The sequence below is a fragment of the Canariomyces notabilis genome, assembly GCF_033297395.1.
Source record: "Canariomyces notabilis strain CBS 508.74 unplaced genomic scaffold N656scaffold_26, whole genome shotgun sequence".
Taxonomy (NCBI): domain Eukaryota; kingdom Fungi; phylum Ascomycota; class Sordariomycetes; order Sordariales; family Chaetomiaceae; genus Canariomyces; species Canariomyces notabilis.
This window is the reverse complement of record NW_027041848.1, coordinates 398,042-418,212: the sequence shown is the minus strand read 5'-3', so window position 1 is coordinate 418,212 and position 20,171 is coordinate 398,042. Positions and strand designations below refer to the sequence as shown.

General features: G+C 57.0%; 7 protein-coding genes across 7 annotated transcripts; 4 read left to right on the top strand and 3 right to left on the bottom strand.

Annotated features, from left to right (window-relative positions):
* Positions 1 to 994: 994 nt before the first annotated feature.
* Positions 995 to 2,818, bottom strand: N656DRAFT_771202 (uncharacterized protein; the record flags this gene model as incomplete). Its single annotated transcript, XM_064813837.1, has 3 exons — positions 995 to 1,012; positions 1,085 to 1,117; positions 1,385 to 2,818. 3 exons carry the CDS (start codon positions 2,816 to 2,818, stop codon positions 995 to 997), a joined length of 1,485 nt encoding a protein of 494 aa, XP_064666933.1.
* A 397-nt stretch (positions 2,819 to 3,215) lies between these two features.
* Positions 3,216 to 7,500, top strand: N656DRAFT_783294 (uncharacterized protein). Its single transcript, XM_064815922.1, has one exon. The coding sequence runs from the start codon at positions 3,458 to 3,460 to the stop codon at positions 7,481 to 7,483; it is 4,026 nt and encodes a 1,341-aa protein (XP_064666932.1). The 5' UTR covers positions 3,216 to 3,457; the 3' UTR covers positions 7,484 to 7,500.
* A 270-nt stretch (positions 7,501 to 7,770) lies between these two features.
* Positions 7,771 to 9,537, bottom strand: N656DRAFT_783293 (beta-lactamase/transpeptidase-like protein). The gene is made up of 2 exons (XM_064815921.1): positions 9,380 to 9,537; positions 7,771 to 9,302 (listed from the first exon to the last, which is right to left on the bottom strand). The coding sequence occupies exon 2, from the start codon at positions 9,112 to 9,114 to the stop codon at positions 8,185 to 8,187; it is 930 nt and encodes a 309-aa protein (XP_064666931.1). The 5' UTR covers positions 9,115 to 9,302; positions 9,380 to 9,537; the 3' UTR covers positions 7,771 to 8,184.
* A 1,175-nt stretch (positions 9,538 to 10,712) lies between these two features.
* On the top strand, positions 10,713 to 14,191 carry N656DRAFT_831740 (uncharacterized protein; the record flags this gene model as incomplete). The annotated part of the gene is made up of 4 exons (XM_064818637.1): positions 10,713 to 11,277; positions 11,331 to 11,879; positions 11,940 to 12,302; positions 12,359 to 14,191. Exons 1-4 carry the CDS (start codon positions 11,020 to 11,022, stop codon positions 14,189 to 14,191), a joined length of 3,003 nt encoding a protein of 1,000 aa, XP_064666930.1. The 5' UTR covers positions 10,713 to 11,019.
* Positions 14,192 to 15,040: 849 nt separating this feature from the next.
* N656DRAFT_716268 (Zip-domain-containing protein) lies at positions 15,041 to 17,184 on the bottom strand (the record flags this gene model as incomplete). Its single annotated transcript, XM_064812112.1, has 7 exons — positions 15,041 to 15,600; positions 15,683 to 15,977; positions 16,051 to 16,279; positions 16,336 to 16,446; positions 16,502 to 16,606; positions 16,689 to 16,826; positions 16,886 to 17,184. The coding sequence occupies 7 exons, from the start codon at positions 17,182 to 17,184 to the stop codon at positions 15,041 to 15,043; spliced, it is 1,737 nt and encodes a 578-aa protein (XP_064666929.1).
* Positions 17,185 to 18,109: 925 nt separating this feature from the next.
* Positions 18,110 to 19,329, top strand: N656DRAFT_783288 (uncharacterized protein). The gene is made up of 2 exons (XM_064815920.1): positions 18,110 to 18,595; positions 18,671 to 19,329. Exons 1-2 carry the CDS (start codon positions 18,474 to 18,476, stop codon positions 19,068 to 19,070), a joined length of 522 nt encoding a protein of 173 aa, XP_064666928.1. The 5' UTR covers positions 18,110 to 18,473; the 3' UTR covers positions 19,071 to 19,329.
* On the top strand, positions 19,239 to 20,086 carry N656DRAFT_738370 (uncharacterized protein; the record flags this gene model as incomplete). The annotated part of the gene is made up of 2 exons (XM_064812763.1): positions 19,239 to 19,271; positions 19,335 to 20,086. Coding segments are annotated over 2 exons (532 nt in total), but the record flags the coding sequence as incomplete, so codon positions are not given.
* Between the last annotated feature and the right edge of the window lie 85 nt (positions 20,087 to 20,171).

The following is a 20,171-nucleotide window of genomic DNA, read 5'->3' as shown; positions in this document are numbered from 1 at the left end:
TTGACCTCTTGCCATTCTCTGCTCTACACATGCGTTTGTCATTGCCAGCAACCACAAGACGCCCGCCAATTCATTTTACCCCAGCCCAGGACTCTATGGCTCAGCGCTCCAGAACTGGCGGGAAAATCCACTCTGGGTTCCTCCGGAAGGCTGCATTTGATCGGCCATTTGCCTGACGGGACCAATCAACAAAAGGCTGGCAAAAGATGGGTTTGGCCAGTTGGTCGGAGCAACCAATGACGTGCAACACTCAAACCTCAGAAAGGCATCCTGCACCGTGCGACAGCTTCGCAGCAATCTCCGGGTTGTAAGTCCTGTGTTTCATTCTAGAAGCCCATCTAAAGAATGCGCGCTTCATCTGCAATGCTGTCCTTGACGATTTGTCAAATAGAAAGCAGAATAATGTGATTTTGACAGTCCGAAGCGTGGGCGAAAAGGGCTGCCGAGGTCTAGGCTTTCCGCCTGGATGCTCTCACAGACACGGCCTACATGCCGGTCACCGCTTCTGTCTATCTCTGACAGCGCCATACGCGTCTGCCCATCGCCCATTGTCGCCAGGCACGAGAGATGTGTCCAGATGTAGCCGTAGAATCGGCACCGCACCTGACTGCTCCCAAAGCAGAATCTGCCCAGGCAAGAAATGAGTGGCGCAACCAAGTTCCACGCTCCAAGTTCGGGAGGCGGCATCCTCGGGCGTGACGGCCCAGACCCCACGTCGGCGGAGATAACAGGGGAACCATGACCTGGCAAGAAATGGGTTTCACGAAATCCAAGACAGGGCGGACAATGTGTTGGGCGTGGATTACTCGCGCTGTGGTCGACCGGAAGTGCGCCGAATCGCGGTTTTATCGGCAGAGATCATACACTTCCTAACGGCCGGCTCGCCGGACACTGGGCGTCATGGGGGTCGGCCACCCAGTCAGCCACCGTCCGCGCAACCTGGGCCAGGCCGTAACATGCTGGAACACGTCATTGTCTTTTTTTTCGATTTACCTCACTTGCGGTAGTAGATCTGCCCTGTGTGTTAGCCAAGGCTTTTGCCATGGAGCTACTGGGTAGCGTCTTCCCAGGAGACACTACGCACCTTTTTGAACTGAAAGTGCAACTGAAGGATTCCCTGTGGAATGAGGGTTAGCATCGGATCGCAACATCTTGAAGCTTATACACGACACATGCATCAGACGAGCACTTCTGAAGAGTCGCATGGCGCCGACGTCGTCGAGCCGGTGGCGGCAGCTGAGTGGCGTGCATGAACCAGGCTGAAGAGGATCGGAAAGCAGGCCGGGGTTTGGGGCCGAGACAACTGCACCCCACGATCCTCGGCCCACAAATTGCGGCGCAGCAGCAGAAGCATGAGGAGCCCAAGCAATTAGGATAGCCTTACCTTGTCGAAACTGCTCTTGAATCCACGTTCTTTCTTGGCGCTGTAGTCCCATTCGCGATCAACAATCCGAAAGGCAATATCCTCGTATGGCGGGCCGGCTATGAAGCGGATGAGGCAGGTGTCCTCCTTGCCGGCGGGGGCGAACGACTCGCCTTTCCTGCGGCCGTGTTCTCGGATGATCTTGAACGTTGGCGCCTTGGTCTTGTCGATGAGATCCGGATAAAAGATGTTGAAGCGGTAGCCTTGGACTACCTTGGGCGGCGGATTGTCGTGATCATAGTGCGTCTGGTTGTACTTGTTCCACTCGTACCCCATCAGCACACGGTTGAAGTAGCGTGGCTTGCGGGGCCGATACTTGTCGGCCCAGAGCGGCTTCGACATGCCTGGGACCGCTTCCTCAGCAGTAAAGATCTCTTCGCCCTCGCCCACTCCTCGTGCGACTTCGCGATCATAGAGAGCTTTGGTGGCCTGCGAGAAATCCTCGTTTCCAGCCGCCGCAAAGCGAGCCGTTCCCGGAGGCGGGGCAGTGGAGGTTGCAGATGTCGTGGCAGACGTTGTGGCAGAGGCCACGGTTGGAGGAGCAGGTTTGGCAGCGCTTGTGCCGGCCTCTGGAAGAGTGTCGGCAAAGCCATCGGTAGCTTCCAATGCAGCTGCCTTCTCCGGATCGCGGGCCATCAGCAGCTGGACGCGAGCATCCTTGATGGCCGCGCAGACATTCTTTAGCTTGGCCTTTGCCTTGTAGACGAGGAGACTCTTGAGCAGCTCTTCCCAGTAGTCCGTGTCAATCGGCTCGTTTGACTGCAGCTTGGCCTTGATCTGCTTCTCCAGTGCCTCTAATTGCTCCAGCGTTTTGGGACCCAAAATCCGGTCAACCTCGGATGCAACCGAGGTAACAGCCCGACCTTCGGGACCCTGCGGTTTAAGTTTCTGGCGGCGGTCGGCACATAGAGTGGTCAGTGCCGTCCAGTACTCCTTGTTCCTCCAGTTGCTCTCGAGCGTGAGGTACGAGCGGATGTCTTCGTCGAGTTCCTTCAGCTGGGCCTCGTTCAGGGTTTGCAGCACGGTCTCGGGCGCGGGTACCCTGATCTCGACGTCGGCATCCTCGTCATCGAATACGTCACGGTCAGAGTCGATAAAGCGCAGATTGAAGGCGAGGTAGTCGATGGGTTTGGCGCGCCGCTCTCGGACTCGAATGTCGGCCTTCTTCTTTGCCTGTCTCAAGACAAACTTGTCTTCGTCGGCGACGAACTGCTCGGATTGTTGGTCTTGGGTGAGGTACCTGCCAACAGCATTCGCTGCCGAGTTCTTGGGCGCCGGTAGGCGAGACGGTTTGGAGATGCGGCTGGTCGAGTCGTACCGAGGCGCTGTGATGTCTCGGTCTCCTTTGCGCGGCGACTTCCAGCCGTTGATCATGGCCTGCCTACCCGGGTCCATCTTGCGCTAGGGAATCTAGCAACGATCGCTGAGAGCAAGTGAGAGACACAAACAACTGCGATGAAAATCTGCTCAATAGTTGAGAACTTTGGAGTGGGTGGAAAAGTAACAAGGAAGGGAACCTGGAAGTTGCACAATGCAAGCAGCAATGAAGTTCGAAGTTCCACAACTTTGCTGTCGCCTGAAATAAATCAAGTTGCAGCCTGCATGATCTTGGCATCAGCACCTCCGCCTAGAACCTTCAGTGCTGCCCGCGGCGTTTGGTTGATATCGCTGGAGTATCCGCAAAGCCTCATTCGTCAGTGGTCTCCGGGGCACGTGAGTGTGGGGCAACTGCCAACTTCCCGGTCGCGGGTCGCGCCCTCAAGGCTGAGAGGTTTGGCACTCGTGGGGTTGACAAAAGACGGAAGGAAGCACTGCATGTTCCTCAGAACAATCAATCCCCGCTGCATTCGCGCCGCCCAGAGCAAGACAGCAAAACACGGCCTAATTCAAGTTATTACAACAGCAAATGCGCATCAGCAATCCTCAACCGGGATCGAGATGATCGGGCCGTCGCCGAACCCCCCGTAATGCACCCGCTATTATTAATCTGCAGTCCCAGTGTCTCCCTGGGATGTGACAGATGCCATCGCTGCCATGTATAGCATCGGGAACCAGGGCAAGATTATGCGCAAGCTGCTGGGGAAGCAGTCGTCGCCAGAGTCTGCCCACGATACAGCGGCATCATCAGTCGCCAACGTCACCAGCTCTCCGCTTGCGCCCCAGTACCGCCCAACCGCATCGCAGGATGTCATCTACGCTGCCGGTGTGCCCATCACCTGCATTGACAGCTCCCCCGATGGCCGCTCTGCTGTTCTAGCCGGCCTCTACGTGCTGAGAACCGTCGGCCTCGACGGTCTCAATGTCAGGGAGGGCATCGATCTGCGCGCTCTTCTTGCTGCCCAGCCCGCGCTGCGGAACAATACGCCAACCTCGGTCGCTGACCAACTCTCGATCAAAGCCGTCAAGTGGGGCGAGCCGCAGGGCAGGCAGGCCATCTTCACTGCCTGCACCAACGGCAAGATCTTTGAGTACGACCTTGGGCGTGCAGCATTGACCTCGCTGGGCGATCCTGTCGACTGCGTCCAGATCCGGGAAGATTCGCGCCAGGTCAACTCGCTCGACATCAATCCCCACCGAAACTCGTGGCTGCTCTCAGGTAGCCAGGATGGCATTGTGCGCTGCTTTGACGTCCGCCAGCCTACCCACACCCGGACAGGCGCCACCTTCCGTTCCACCCAGGCCTTCAAGTGTAACGCCGACGTGCACCATGTCCAATGGAGTCCCAAGGATGGCTTCCTCTTTGCCTGCGGGACCGAGCAGGGCGTAGTGATGAAGTGGGACATACGCAAGCCCAATGCCCCTCTCCTGAGGGTCAGTGCCCATGAAAAGACATGCACCTCGATAGCATGGCACCCGGACGGGATCCACCTCGCCAGCGCGGGCCTCGATGGGAAGTGCAATATCTGGGACATGTCCAAGCAGGACAAGAGACAGAAGCCCAAGTGGACCATCTCGACCCCGGCCCCTGCTGCCACTCTTGCGTGGCGCCCCGGTCAGTGGTCGGCCACCGCACAGGGCAAACGGGCATCGCAGCTCGCCATGTCATACGATGAAAGTAGCCGGGGGAGGTACGGCATTAGTGCCGTACACATCTGGGATCTCGCGCGGCCCACAATGCCTTACAAGGAGATTCAAAGGTTCGACAGCTCGCCAAGCGCCATTCTTTGGCATGACCAGTATCTGCTGTGGACAGCCGGGCAGGACGGCATCTTTAGCCAGTGCGATGTCTCCTTCGCGGCCAAAGTAATTGATCGCCAAGCCGTCTCGACCATGGCCTTTTCCTCGCGCGGTGACGTTCTGATGCTTCTCGATGAACGCGCCCCTCCTCCTCGTCCGCGACCTCATCTTTTACACCATGACGCCGTTGGGATTCCCTCGTACAGTTCAAGTCCCACAACACCCAAGTTCAGTGTGAGCCGAAGCGACTCGGAGGATGATGCTGTCGGCAGCTTCCTGGGCCCAAGACGGCGCGGCAGCCGACGACGACGTCCAAGCACCCGTTCTACCCCCGCGCTCAGCACCACACCGCCCGCGGCACCAGGCATGGACGAAGTCATGTCGCTTGAGCAAACAATCAGGGTAACCGGCATCTACAGGCCCCAGCAGGCGATGGCCATTGGGCACGCACCTGCCGCAGCCAGCGTCGAGGTGTATGAGTACCTCGCTGTCAACTACCTGGAGGCTCTGTACCGGGAGCTTCCCCCGTACCCGGGTTGCAGCCCGCTGCCGGATAGGCTTGCTAACATCCTTGAGCATTATGCCAAAGCTGCAGCAAACGTGCGAAAGTTCCGTCTCGCGCAAACATGGCGTATCCTTGCTTACGCCGTTAGCATGCTTCTTCACCGTCGGGCGCAGTATCACCTTGAATGCCGCATGGACCGTCACAATAACTCAGCGAAAAGGAAAAGCGAAATAAAAGCTAAATCATGGGAAAAGTCGATGGAGGCGCTGATGGAGCCCGTGTTCGACGGGGAAGCGACACCACGGAAGGTTACATCGATGACAAGCTTGGATAATGCGCTCCATCCCCGGTCTTTGCTAACAGAAGAGATGGAGAGCACCTCCAACGTTCCCACCCCTCTCGCGCGGCCTGTGCCCGATCATAATGACCCGTACCATCCGGACGAGACCCGCATCGGCAAAAAACTAACCCCGATTGTCGAGCCAGAGAGCTTCACGCTTCCCCCGGCGGCCCATTTGCCTCTGTCGGAGCCGCGTAGGCGCCTCAACTCAGTTCCCTTATCCATCACGAGCCACGACAGCGACGTGACTCAAGCAAGCACTGAAGGTTACGATTTTTATGACACTGAAGCACTCAGCAAGGCCGTGGATGTCCCGTCGACGAGGCCAACGCCGTCACAGGTGCTCGATTATCACGAGCCAGGTTCTCCAAATATGAATCGCAGGTCCTTGTCAAGACACGATTCGGGGGACAGCTATGTCCATTTGTTTTCCATCTCGGACGAAAGCAGACGGACCACCGGCTTGGAAAGTTCACCCGACAGTAGCACGCCAGGGCAAGCAAGGAGGCACCCCAACGGCCGTGGAATTGATGGGGAATATCCCAGCCGCATACGCGGCAGGAGGATTGAGCATTCTCCAGGCCGTGATTCAGTCCCTTCCCCTCGTCGGCTGCTCCAAAGAACAGAGACCGACATGACCTCATACACGGACGAGCATCACATCATCACTCAAACCACGAGTGACAGTTTTGAATCGCAACGATATCCATCGCAGCACAGTGCTGGTTCCATAGTTGGCTCGCCCCGGCTACAGGCCTCTTTGGCAGAGACGGTTGCCTCGCCAGAGGACGACAAATCACCTTTCATAGTCGAGACGGATTATCTTTGCTGGCCCGACGACCCCCCTTATCCCTACCCAGTCCACCCATCATCTAGCTCTCCAAGCACTTCATCATCGCCCCTGCAACCCTATACCCTCATTTCACGTGCCCTGGAGTTTGAGGCCAAGTCTTCGGCTCTAAACGCCTCAGCCATTGTCCTCCTCCTTAAGCCTCTTCTTCCTGAAGATGTGATCGACCCTTCCCAAGCCGCTGCCATCCTTCGCCAGCACCATGCCCGTCTTATGAGCATGAAGCTGTTTGTCGAGGCGGCCCTTCTCCGCAAGCTCTGCATGAAAGGCTGGCCAGGCGGCGCACTGGCTCACACCTGGGGGGAGGACTATCCTGCCATCTTTACTACCGCACAGCAGGGAGTCCAGGCTAGTTTTCTCTGCACCAGGTGCCACAAACCGCGCGACGTCGACCGCACATCGGCGTCGACACAGTCAATTTGGCAGTGTGAGCGGTGTAAAGCTGTGATGGCGCCGTGCGCCGTGTGTGGGTACCGGGATACGGCCCCTAACTTGGCGTCCATCGCTCCTGGCACGCCAATGGGAGAGGATCCAGTCCTGACAACGTGGTGGTATTGCCCGGGGTGTGGGCACGGCGGCCACTCGTCGTGTCTGGCGGCATGGCACGCCGCGGCCGAAGAGCCAAGCTCGTACGCAGCCGCGCTCGGCGACGCGCCCGGCGGCGAGTCGAGCGACGGGTGCTGTCCTCTCGACGGCTGCGGGCATGCCTGCTTGCCTGGGGGTCGGTGGAGAGCCGAGAGCCTCGCCACGCGGACGGACGAGGTCAGCCGTGTCGTCCGTGAGGCCACACGCGCTGCTGTGGCGGTGGCGGCTGCCAATGCCAAGGCTGTTGCGGGACCGGTCGCGGACCATGTCATGGGTGTGCAGGCGGGCGACGAGCAGCTCCATGGGCCGGGCGAGGTGCATTTTGGAGGGCATGCGCATGGCGGAGGAGCTAGTGTGGCTGCTGCTGCTGCGGCGGCGGCGGCGAGGCATGCTGTGCGCAGCGACGGGAATGATGTGCCGCAGAGTAAGGCGGTGGAAACGGTCAGGGAGACGCTGTCGTCTGCGGTCAGTGCCTCGGCCTCCCGGGGACCGCCGGGGGCAAGCATACTCAGCTCGAGTCCCGGGAGAGCTGGCAGTGGGATTGGTCCCGAGAGGGAACGCCGGAAGAGTGTGAAGTTTGTTGCTACCGAGGATAGGCGGTAGGTGAGGGAAGTGAGGGGGGTTCGCGCCGGGCGAACTCGGAGGCCAGAAAACAGTTTGCTGCCTTGGACGAGCCGTAGAGCTTAGGGTTCGAATCCCTAGGTAGCTACTGCGACCGGTTACCACGCCGTTGGGTTCGTAACTCCGTTCAGACTGCGATGTTGTCATGTTGAGCACCCTGCCACACACATCCCGCTGAGTTAAGTGGATGGATGCGCTTCTGGCCGAGGCAGCGACGGGCAGAGTAGCATGCGACCCAACCACTGCACCAACCGGCAGGCACGCAGCTGGAAGTCTAGAACCAACATGTCACATCCATTAATTGCATAGGGCAACTCCCTCATAAACCTCATCCCATCTAATTTGTTAACGATTTTCTTCCAGCCCCAACAAATGCACACACCCTGCATCGGCTGTTGTCATTGAACAAACGAACGATCCCGATTACCGAGTGTGTGCTTGTTTGGACCAACACCGGATTACAGCAGGAAAGGGGCGCCAATCGGGGGCCATACACATTTTACATCCTCTCACGTCCAATGCCGCCCGAAACAACCGCACTACCTGGAGTGGACCTGGAGTGACTGAGGCTTCCGACTGGAGCCAAGAGAGCATTCCCAATGGCAAGAAAGCATCCAGTGCAAACAACTGTCGACCAGTAAATTGCCTACCCTGGATCCGAGGACTACGACTACCGTGTACAGCTACTTGTTCCCGGCCATTGCAAGAACTCCCCGCTGGAACTCCTCATGCAGCTTTATGACTGCAGGGAGCATAGGCGGCAGAATTTGGCAGAGAGCTGTTCCACAAATGCCCGCCTCATGGTCCATGAACCACACGGTGCTGGGCACACCAGCCCAAAACGTGGTTCCTTTCTTGAACCGTCCTTCCTGGCCGTCTAGACACAGCAATCCCGCCAAGCACCATGTCTTCCTTACGGTATGTGGGATTCCTAACGCCAGGAACTGCGTGTGAGCCGGCGAGAGGGCCAAATACTCGTTCAAAGCTTGCTCAGCGGTGCTGTCGAGCTGCGGGCGAAACAGCTCCGTGTACGACTCCTCTTTAAGCAGCCGAGGGTCGCGGCGGAACACAGCCGAGAGGAAGGTGTAGTACGCCTGTGCAGACGTAAAGACGCCCGCACCGCCGAGACACTCGGTGCCACCGCGCAGCATATCCCACGTGGGATCGTCCACCGCGGGCGGCTCACCCTTCTCGTTGAGAGTACTCAGATCGGCCAAACGCCCTTTCATGGCCGGATTCGTCTTGGGCCAGAAAGAGGTGTCGTTTTCGATTCCCAGCGGCGTCCACATGTGCCGACGCATGAATTCCTCGAGGGTCAGACCGGTGGCAAGGTGGATTGCCTTGCCGGCCCAGTCGTGTCCTGGACCATAGGCCCAGCTGGTCCCGGGGACATAGGCGAGCGGGATCGCTGCCTTGTCCTCCACGGTCGGCCCACCCCACGGCATCTCGTTACGAGAGGCACGCCATTTCATGAGGAGCGGGTTCATCCAATCGTACTCGTTACCCGACGTATGCGTGAGCAACATTCGCAGAGTGATGGGGGTCGAATCAGGCTTGAAGCTGGCCGAGTTTGTTTCATCGTCAAAGGCCGTGATGATGCCGTACTGGCCCATGGTGGGAAACATGGGTCTGACGTCCTTGTCCAAGTCTAGTGCTCCCTGCTCGACAGCTTGAAGGACGGCCACAGTCGTCATGAGCTTGCTCATGGACGCGACACTGCAAATCGTTGACGGCATGAACGGCAGGTCCCTGCCCTCCTTCAGGCTCGCCTTGCCGAGCGATTTGGAATACAAGACGTTGCCTAGTAGTGATTACCGTCAGCAGCTGAGCATAAGACGGTAACGACACTGGTTTCGGTCACGTCGACCGTGGACTTACCATCTCTATCACCTGCAATCACTGAGACGCCCGGGAGCAGTCCGGAGGAAACAGCGTCCTCATAGACTTTATCGATTTTGTCCGCCATTGCTCAGGGTTGGGAACTGTTTAGGCCTTGGACCTAGTAAGAGGGTATGGAAATCCGAATCTTCTGTGCTCGCCGGGATTAAGATGAAGTCAAAGAATCGAAACTCGGACTCGGACCCAATGGGCGGGCAAGAACTAATAAATAGTGGCCACGTACTGTACAGTCCGAAGCACCTGCTGCGTGCCACACCCCGCATTCCTACTAGTATGTTGGCTCGATCCTTCCATGTTGGTTATGAGTACATATACATATGCCGTCCAATGCAACAATTGTCACCTTGGACGCCGGCCTACACCGTAGACGGCAGGTCTATGGCATTAAGTTGATAGGATTCTTGTATATCACTGGGGTAAACATATGCAGTTGGAACTCGGTTGTAGTGTAACCCGGGCACCGAGCCGTGGAACCAACGAGCCCGAGACCCAACGACACATGTATAGAACCAACAACCGTTGGCGCTCATGAGACATGAGCTATGGAAAGGTCCGAGACAACTGGCGAGTGTCCTCGACGTCAAGAAGGATGCTGAGACGGCGGCTAGTCTGGAGTATATTTGATTACTAGAGCTTGGTGTCCAAGTTTCTTGAGGCGTAGGACACTAGGACTGGGACTCGCTCTGAATAAGACGGCTATTCTTGTCAGAACTCAGAAAGGGGTTGCCAACCATGATTCCTCAATGTTTAAACTTCAAATTTCAGTGACAGAGACACCTGTTCAAGTTACTTTGAAATTTACGTATTGATTCAACTTCGGCTTACATATCGATGGAGAGGAGAGGTACAATGGCGATGGAGCCGGAGGGAGTCGGAGAGACCGGAAAGGTTGGGAACTTGGAAACAAAAATGAAGGTCATTGCCTGCAATGTATATAGTATATTGTGCATCGTAAACTTGAAGGATCTGTTGATTTGGCTGGTTCAGTCTGTCTGGGATATTGACAAGAAGGAATCCAGGCTCCCAGGCAACGTGGGAGAAGGGCAAATATACCTAGGTACCTACCTAGATGGCGGATCAACCCTAACCCTGGGCATCATAATGCAGAAGATACGTACCGTATTGTAACGTTATACCGTATAATTTTAGACGCCTACTGTGCAGCCTCGGCGCCGTTAGCGTCATGGAGCAATGGACCACCCGGGTCGCCCGGCCCGCCTGTGTGTCACGGGTAGGGCGGTGGCTTGACCCCACCTTCCTGAATGTTTTCGCAACTTCGCCAAGAACGAAGTCGCTGATTCTTTCTTCATCACCAACCCAAGGCAGCAAGGTCATTGTCAGCGGCCTGCAAAGCACACCCGACTTTCCAGACCCAACGTGGCGTGTTTACCGTCTGGGTTAGACCAGGAGGAAGCGATTGACGCCCGGCAGCGCAGGGTGCCTTGCATCTTATGCGACCTGCACAACGGCAGATGTGGTTTTCCAAGCCCCACTGCCCCGAGAATTCGATCCCATAGTCCTCGAATCCGCTTATTCATCCCTTTCACGTCCTCCGTCCCCCGATCCCCCGATCCCGCGATCCCGCCATCTTGGGATGAGTGACCCGGTACAAGACGCCGATGAGTACCGATTATAGCGCAACACCCGCAACCATGCCCGGCGAAGAGAATTCGAGTGCGCATGCACCCGCACCCGCATCCGAAGAGAGCTCGAGGACGGATGCTACCTCAGTGACTGGCGCCCATGACGGCTATGACGCTCAGCAAATCCTCGCCCTCGCGCGCCACCCTCCTCCCGGTGCCTCCGTTTATTCTCCTACAGCTGTCCCTTCGGCCGCCCTGAACCCTCGCAGCTGCGTGACTTGCAGGAGGAGAAAGGTCGGTGCTCCAACTCGGGCTGCCCGCATCGATTGATGATTGACAAGCCAAAGGTCCGCTGCGACAAACACATGCCCTGCTCCAACTGCCGCCGAGCCCAGATCCCGTGCATCTTCCCCGCCCCTGGCCGCGCACCTCGCCGTCCCAGGCCGAAGGACCCAAATGCGCCCACGAAGCAGCCGTCCAGCGAGCGTGAGCTAGAGTTGATGAAGCGGTTACGGAAGCTAGAAGGAATTGTGGAGGAGCTAAGTGGCCAGATCGAGGTGGAAACCGTGCGTCACACCTCCAGCGCCGGCAACTCGCCCGAAACGGTGGCCGGACATCATGGGAGGGACGACCTAGCCCTCCGCCCACGGCTGAGCACTGGGTTCCACGCTGTGAATCCTGCCGGCGGCGGTCACAGCCAGGAATCACTATCCGCCGCGTCCGGTTCTGTGGGAGCTCGGCCGCCAGCAAGACAAGCGTCGGGGACTTTGTCGGAACCCGACACACCCCACACATCTTCCCCGGATATGCACAGACGATTCGGCAGGCTGGTGCTCAATGAGAAGGGCGTCACACGCTATGTCAGCAGCGCCATTTGGTCATCCATTACTGACGAGGTAGGCATCTGGGAGTGCTCGCCCCTCGGCGTCATGTGTATCGTGTTAACATTGTGCTAGCTGGACGAACTACGAAAGGCGTCGCAAGATCTCACTGACGAGGATTCTGATGAGTCAGACTTGGATGCCACCCCTGAATCTGCCGAACACGATAAAAGCTTGTTAGATCACCACTCCTTCATCTTCGGGTACCGTTCTGCCGACGTCGACCTTAGGCCTTTGCACCCCTTGCCATCTCAGATCCCTTTTATATGGCAGGTCTACCAAGAAAACGTGGATCCTGTCCTCAAGGTTGTCCACATACCAAGCATGAGCAATGTAATAAAGGGTCTGCGCCATAATATGGACAGCCTCACGCCTCCCATGGAAGCTTTGATGTTTGCCATTTATTACGCCTCTATCACTTCGCTCGAGGAAGATGAAGTACGTTCCCGCCCTCTTTGAGTGCACAAGGTCCGCCAGCCCTAACCTTTTCACAGGTCAGGCGAAACTTCAATGCCGAGAAATCGATCCTCATTCAAAAATACCGCTTTGCGCTTGAGCAGGCGTTAGCAAAGGCTGAGTTTCTTACCAAGCCTGACCTTACAGTTATACAGGCCTTCTTGCTCTTCCTTGTGCTTGTCCGTCGGCACGACGACACGAGATTCGCTTGGACTCTAACCGCTCTTGTCATCCGCATGAGCCAGGCGTTGGGGCTCCACCGTGACGGCTCACACTTTCCCACTTTGACCCCGTTTGAGGTAGAAATGAGACGACGACTGTTTTGGGCCGTATGCGTCTTGGACCTCCGGTCTGCCGAGGACCAGGGCACCGAGCTCACCATTGTCAACCGCACATTCGACACGCAGCTTCCGCTCAATATCAACGATAGCGATATTTCTCCCGAGAGCGAGCGTCTCCCCGAGTCGAGAGAAGGCGTCACAGACATGGCTTTCTCGTTGCTCCGATATGAAATTTGCGCCCTGGCTAGGCGCCTGCACACGGCTTCTTCTGACATGGCAGTTACATGCCCTCCCGATTCCGCCAAGTCTTTGGAGGAACGAGAAGCCTTGCTCACTGATCTTCACAGGCGAGTCGAGGAACGGTTGTTGAAGGACAGCTCTAGTCCCATGTCCTGGGTGACTTCCATTTTCTGCCGTGTCATCGTGGCCAAAATGAGGCTTGTCATATACCAACCAGTCTTGTTCCCCGGTCCCGGCAACGAGTACCTCTCTGAGGATGCGCGGGCTCGTATTTTCAACGCCTCACTCGACATCTTTGAGTACAGCCACATACTGAATACCGACCCGCGATGCAAGCAGTGGTGCTGGCTGTTCCAGACGTGGAACCATTGGCACGCCCTAGCCTACACCCTAATAGAAGCTTCGCATCGGCCATGGGGTCCCAAGTCTGAACGGGCATGGGCAGCGCTCAACCTGACCTTCCCGGGGCCTAAGCCTGCTGAACTTGAGAAACTGGCGGGTCACCACGGCGTCTGGATGCCGCTTCGAAAGCTGTACCTCAAGGTGAAGAAGCACCGCGAGGCCGAGATTGCACGTCTAAGAGCAGACCCGGAGGCTGCGCGGGAACTCGATGTGGAAGATCGGGCGGGAGCGTCGCCGACCAGCTTTGGGTCCATCCCCAGCTCCGTGAAACGCGCGATTGCCCTGGAGCGCTGGCGTAAGCTTGTCCACGCGCCGCCACCGCTCCCTGAGCCAACACCCGTGCCCGAGCAACCCGAGCAGCGGTCTCAACAACCATGTCAATCGGCAACGAAACCCAGCCAAGCCAGCGAAAGCACCAGTATTGAACCGGCTGTTGGCCCGGTGTTTGCCAAGCCTGAGTTGATGGATTTCATTGACACGGCCATGGCAAGCCCGACTTTTGTCTCGTACGATTTTGCACCGTTGATGTTCCCCCCCGACGGACCGCCCGATTTGAGCCGCTTCCCGTTTCTTGGATATCCAGCTGGACCTGGAGGCCTCTCGAGAGGAGACAGCGGCGTGGGTTTTAATCCAGGTACAAATACGAATACACCAGTCCCTGCGCAAGCGATGGGGCCCCCACTTCATCAACAACAGCAAACCCAACCTACGGCGGTAGGGCAAACACCACACACCACTGGCACGACGGATGAAAGCCTTCCGCCGTGGCTGTGGCCGGCTAATGCTGCGTCGCCTGGGTTCAACGGCGTGCCGAACCTCAACACGGAGGATGTCGATGTCAATATGGACGAGACGTTTGATTGGCAGACGTGGCAGGAGAGTCTGGGGAGGTATGAGCTGGAGGCGAATGGGGGGAGGGCGGGGAGTACTTGGGGGGCGGGGCTTTGAGTTGGAGAGTTTTGGATAGGGATGGTTGGTATTGTACGGTGCGGTGCATAGCAGGGAGATACCTAGTACTCGGCGAGGGCGTGGTGTTTGGGTGGCGCGGTGGTTGGCTTCAATGTTGCAGGGTATTGATAAGGTGGGAAGCCACTGGGCTTTGAGGGGTTACGCGAGCACGTAAATTACTGATACTAGCATAGATACCCGTTTAAAGAATGTATACTATCATGGATAGACCGGATGTGTACATACTACATGGCTTGCTTGGAGCCTCGAGGGGCGTGTGCTCGCTTCTCTGCCTCGCTCCTTTTCCTGACCGATTACTGAGAACATTCCAGTGCTAACTACCGTACTTTATATAAAGTACTGTATAGTGGCTTGTCTTCCCCTTCATTTGGAGACTAGTACTACTAAGTGTACTTTCACCTGAACCTTCTACCCCTGGACCCTCCTCGGGGTCCATGACGACATGATTCATACCCAGTAAGGGGTTGCGAACAGCCCAGGCACCTCATGACTCGGAGCCTGCCTATGATGTGCTACTCAACGGTCTCGAAGGGGAGACACTGGTAAAGCTGGGTTTGGAATCCCCATGGCAGACGGCCGTGAGCCAGAGGATGGTACAAAACTGGCCTTCTAAACTCAATCGCCAGTCGATGAACGCAGAGGAATGGACGGTCACGGTGAGAATCTTGTTTTACCTTGGGCAATCCAGTCAATACAGTACCTAGGTGGTCTTGTGATACATGATATAAGTAGGCACAACACAATATACCCCCACCTCAGCTCCCACCTCCAGTCCCAGGAACCTTTCCCCCTTACCACTCCCATAATCCACAGTGTAGTACAGTAGAATCAAGCCCACTTCCCCAATAAACTCATAACCGCCATACCCACAACCAACGCCGCCAGCCCCAGCCCTGTCCTGACCGGCCCGGACCTTGTCAGCTCCCCGCCCGCAAGCATCCAGTCATGCGCCCACATCTCAACCACACCAACCCACACCAGTATCCCCGCTGACAACGCATCGAGTGTGCCGATGGCTATGACGGTCGACGGATCGTTCCCGTTGAAGCGGTGTAATACACCGATACCGATGGCCATCCCTATGGGTGTTACCAGGGCGAAAGCGGTGGCGAGGAGGATTTTGTGGGTTGTTGAGACTGATACGGGGGTGGCGAGTGGTGGGATGGTGGAAGGGGTTGAGTTGTTGGATTCGCCGTCGGCGGTTGGGTTGACTTTGGTTTCGTCGGAAAGGGGGGCGGGTGTGGGGGAGGAGGGGGAAGATGTGGGTTTGCCGAGTGCGGCGATGCGGGTGCCGAGCGCGAGGCCTTCGAACATTTGGTGGAAGACGATTACGGCGAAGAGGGTTAGGAAGAAGGCGTCGCCGGAGACTACTAGGGTGAGGCCGATTACTGCATCATGAGGAGATATTAGCGCACGTCCAGTCAGTCAGTCAGGTTGGGCGTGTGAGTGCCAAGTGGGGGAAGGGCTTACGCAGGGAGTGGAAGATGACGCCTGCTTCGAGGACGGATATGTTGACCAGGTCGGCTCTGCCGGATGGGGGGGACAGGTGATGCCCGTGTGCATGTCCATGTCCATGTGAAGCGGACTCGACGCTCCCGCTGCCAGTGGGCGACTTGGCCTCCTGCCATTGAAGGAACCTGTTGCCGAGGTATTCGACCAGGAAGGACAGGAAGATGCCGGCCATGAGGATGGCGGCGGCGGTGGATTCGTAGCCGAGGTCGCCGAGGCATTCGTTTTGGAACATCAGGCTCGCGTGGGTATAGAGCTGGGGGACATAAGGGGTCAGTGGTATGCTTATGACATGGCCGGTTTGTAAGAACTTTATGTGGGGTACTTACGTGGACAAAGGCCGTCGAGATGATGACACCGGTGCCGAACTGCCTGAGGATGGTGAAGATGGCATGCTTGGGCGAGACGAACGAGGCGACGAGCATGGGAGTAAAAACGCCGATGGAGCTGGTGACGAGCATGACGAAGAGCAGTCCCACGCGCAGAGGGATGTTGTACTCGCGCTCGATGCGGGCGCAGTTGACCTGACCTCCTTCGCTGGCTCCGCCGGTGCAATGTCTATCATTGGCGGTTAGTGCCGGCGCGTGTTCTAGTCAACTCGATGGCGGACTTACTCAACACCAGCATGGAAGTGGCAGTTCTCGCCGCTTGGAGTTTCCGCGGACTCTGATTCCTCGCCCTCCAAGGTGATTTGCACATCGTCGCCTTCCGGGGTTACACAGAAACTATAAGAGAGTTAGCGACGCTACACCGGGCAGGGATGGGCCGACCAGCACGTACGTTTCTGTGCCATGAGCGTGGCAGTCGGTAAACGCCGGGGGGATATCTTGTGTCGCAGTGACGGTGGTGTGGACATGGTAGGGGGTGGTACCCGCTACACAGAGGCTAGACGATAAAACATGTCAGCTTCCCCATCCCACCCCATACAACGAACTGAACGTTTAGGTACGGTTTGACGGCTACTCACAGTTCTGACTCGTGCATCTGACAGCTAGACACGGCAGTCACGCTGCTAGCCGATGCAGCCCCGGTCGTAGGGGTCGGTGTGACGGAGCCAGCCTGGGCAGCGATAATCTGTACTTCGCCTGTTGGTGCCATACAGTACCTGATATTACTCAGTTTAGCGATCGACGACGGGAACAGGGCGACGCGGCTGCGGCTTACGTGTCTTTGCCATGGTGATGACAGTCAGTATAAGACGACGCCGTGGCGGCGGTGCCTGATATCCTGAACTCTGTGGTCCCTGCTTGGCAGTACTGAACGGTGCCGTGGGTATGGCACTCAGACACGGCCGTGATGGTGGCCGGGGAAACCTCTCCGCCGGAAGAAGGCGTGATTATGTGCGGAGCCGGAGCCCGGCGTTGGAGCCGAGTGGCAGACGCCGAGACGGGCACAAAGGATGGGGCCGCGAGTATGAGGCCGCAAAGGGCCGCTCCCCGAAAGGCGGACGGAAGCCCGAGCATGGCGCAGTTGCGGTGCCGAGCGACGGGAGGCTTGGGAGTGCCGGGATTTGAGCCGTCAGGGGTATCGGGAGAGAGGAAAGGGATGCCGCACACGGGCGGCAGGTGCAGATATATCGCAGGGAGACACTGACAGGGCTGGGCAGGGCGGGATCGGTGGCCAGGAAGGGAAGAATATGGGGCGTGTTATCCGTGGTATGTGTAACGGAGTATTCCAGAAGGGGGGACAGGGCCGTTCGCGAGACGGTGAGAAGGCGAAAGGGATTCCGTTTTTCAAATTGCCTCAGTAGCAGTTTGCCGCGCCGCAGGACAGGTTCGTTGGGTGTCTTTAACTATCCGTACGCCGTGTTGTTCGGCGGATGCCGAGGAAAAGATTACCTGAAGAAGGACTGGTCGGCGATGGGTGACAGACAAGGCAGGTAGCTGAGGTGAAGAGTCAGTGGATTAGAGGGGTCTCAACTTTCAAGCGCGCGAGTCACCTCATCCCCTCGTGTGGGAAGTGGGAAAAGCGTGGGATGCATGGAGGCGAGTTGAGAAACAAGTCCACTGCAATCCACTGCAATCCACAGCAGCCCGCTTCCCAGATGGGATACGGTAAAGCGGCCGGGTTCAGACCTGGCACTAGGAAGGAGGGACGGCGCAGAAAAATAATTCCTAGACGCTTCATTGGCCAGTTGGACGCCCAGAACGCAATCAATCTTGTGCCGGGCACCTTGATGGCCGGCTTGGCTGAGAACCTCGACGGCCGTTGCCTCCACTCTTTGGCTGACAATGAGCGCAATTGTTAACGTTAGCAACTTCAGTCCAGTGCCACTTGCCTTGCGCCGTTCTCCTCCGTTTGTTTCAGTACCTGACCCCAACCAACATGAACAGACAGGAAGCTAACACAAGAGAAACCTTTCCTTAGGCACAGATCGGATGACTGAAGGACATAAGAATGAATCATAAGGCTATGATCTGAGGTGCCGTTACTAGCAGCCATCTTTGTCCAGCCTAAACAACCTCTCGGCTAACCTCTAGAGTGACTTGGCCTCTTGGCATTGATACCATTCCCTAGGGGCTCCGTTTATGGACGGCCGGCACGAGGCCTGGAGGCTGGAGGCCAAGGTGGTGACCCTACCCTACATCACTCCCGTTTTCCCTAATTCTTGGCTTGCTGCAAGTCACATAAGTAGTGCATATCATGCCCAGCCTTTTCCGCCCACCTCTTGAAGTTGTCCCTCCGTTCTCGCATCGGCCCGCTTCTCGCCTCAGCTCTGTCCGACCACTGCCCCCAATCCCGAGAAATCAACATGAAGCCCGTTACCTATGGCACCCTTTTCCTGGGCCTGCTCTCAAGCGCCCTGGCCCAGACCACCAGCCTTGGACCGTCTCCCACCGAGTCGGTCGGCTGCGTGCCCCATAATGACCACTGGTAAGTAGGCCGATACCACATGACTTCCCCGTGACCAGAACCCCATCGCTAAAACAAACCTCTCCCATCGCAAAGGGACTGCGAGGGTCCTGCCGTGACATCAACAGGCACCACCGTCGTCATCAGCACTGTCACGTCAGCAACAACCACCGCCACTGAGACTCACCACGACCACGACCATGATGAAGACGGTGAAGACGAGCACACCGACGAGGCCGGCACCGGCAGCCTCGCGCCCAGCCCCACCGAATCCGTCGGCTGCGAGCCCCATGGCGACCACTGGCACTGCGAAGGCCCGGCCAGTGCAACCCAATCCGGCAGCGGTGCCGTCACCACCACGGGAACCGTGACCACCACGGCGCCAGGGAATGCTGCTGTCACCAGCACCAGCAGCCCCACGGGTGCGGCTGTCCGGCATGAGGCGACGGGCATGGCCATTGCGGGGTTGGTTGCTGTCGCTGCGTTGGCGCTTTGAGTCTGAGCGTGATTTCGTGAATTACCTACCTAGCTTAATCACTCGGTTTTCATGGCTCTGACAGGATTTATGTCATGGCATCAGCTCTGGCCGAGTCAGGCCGACAGAGGGATATGATGAACGGGATAGGGAATGCTCTAATGTATTGGTAAATACCGCATAGCTTGGAAGTTGGAGGCCAACCTTAATCATCATACAAATGTTAGTGTGCGCTGGCTTCGGTTCTCATAAAGAATGAAGAAGTGAAGCTGATCATTGAGTCAGACCCGAAAACCTGGTTGTCGGGTGCCGAATCTCGATCTTTCACTCACATCTCTGTGAGTCTGTGTTGCCCGATAATTTCCAACTCACGGCGTATCACCATTCCCCTTCGTCTGGGCCCTTGCGTGAGAACCTTGATGGCTGGGTGCTGAAGACTTTGCTAGTTTGTTCATCCCACCTTCTGAGCGAGGGTAGGAACTCTTGGCATCGAATATTTGGGCGGGGTCTGAACTCGGGTTTGAAAACTGAGAAAGAAATTGCGTCAGATGCAAACTTCAACGCTGCAAAAGAACTGATCAGTGAAAGCAGAGTCGAAAAGTGTCAAACGATCATCGTTTCCATCTGGTCCATCGGCTTAAACTCTCTCCGCCTAGGCCGAGGCAAAACCCAAATTGAACTCGAGCACGATTTTAAATATGAGTACCTGGTGGAACCCTTGATTGATCGGATATCTCTGCCATCAGGATTTTTATTCCGTCGTGTTACCATCACACAAACCTGAGCAGCTGACTGGACCCTTGTTCCTTACCCCCACGACCCATTGTGTGATGCTGTGTGATTGTGGTAAGCAGCACAAGGTCACACCCATCACATCATTGGCCCCAGCCGGAACGCTAACAGAAATCAAGCTTAAAGGCGCGGAATTCCTGCTAGTTATCCCTTACGTGATGTGCGCTCAAGAAACTCCAATTCGGATGCAGGTACCGATTGAGCCCGGCCCGGCACGAGCAGGTGGTCTGAGCGAAAACCCCGCAAGGACCGGTCGGCCGAGTTGATCCGGGCGCGGGGTCGCGTGTAACGGCACCGGACCAGGTCCACTACTAAGGTAACCTCCGGGTT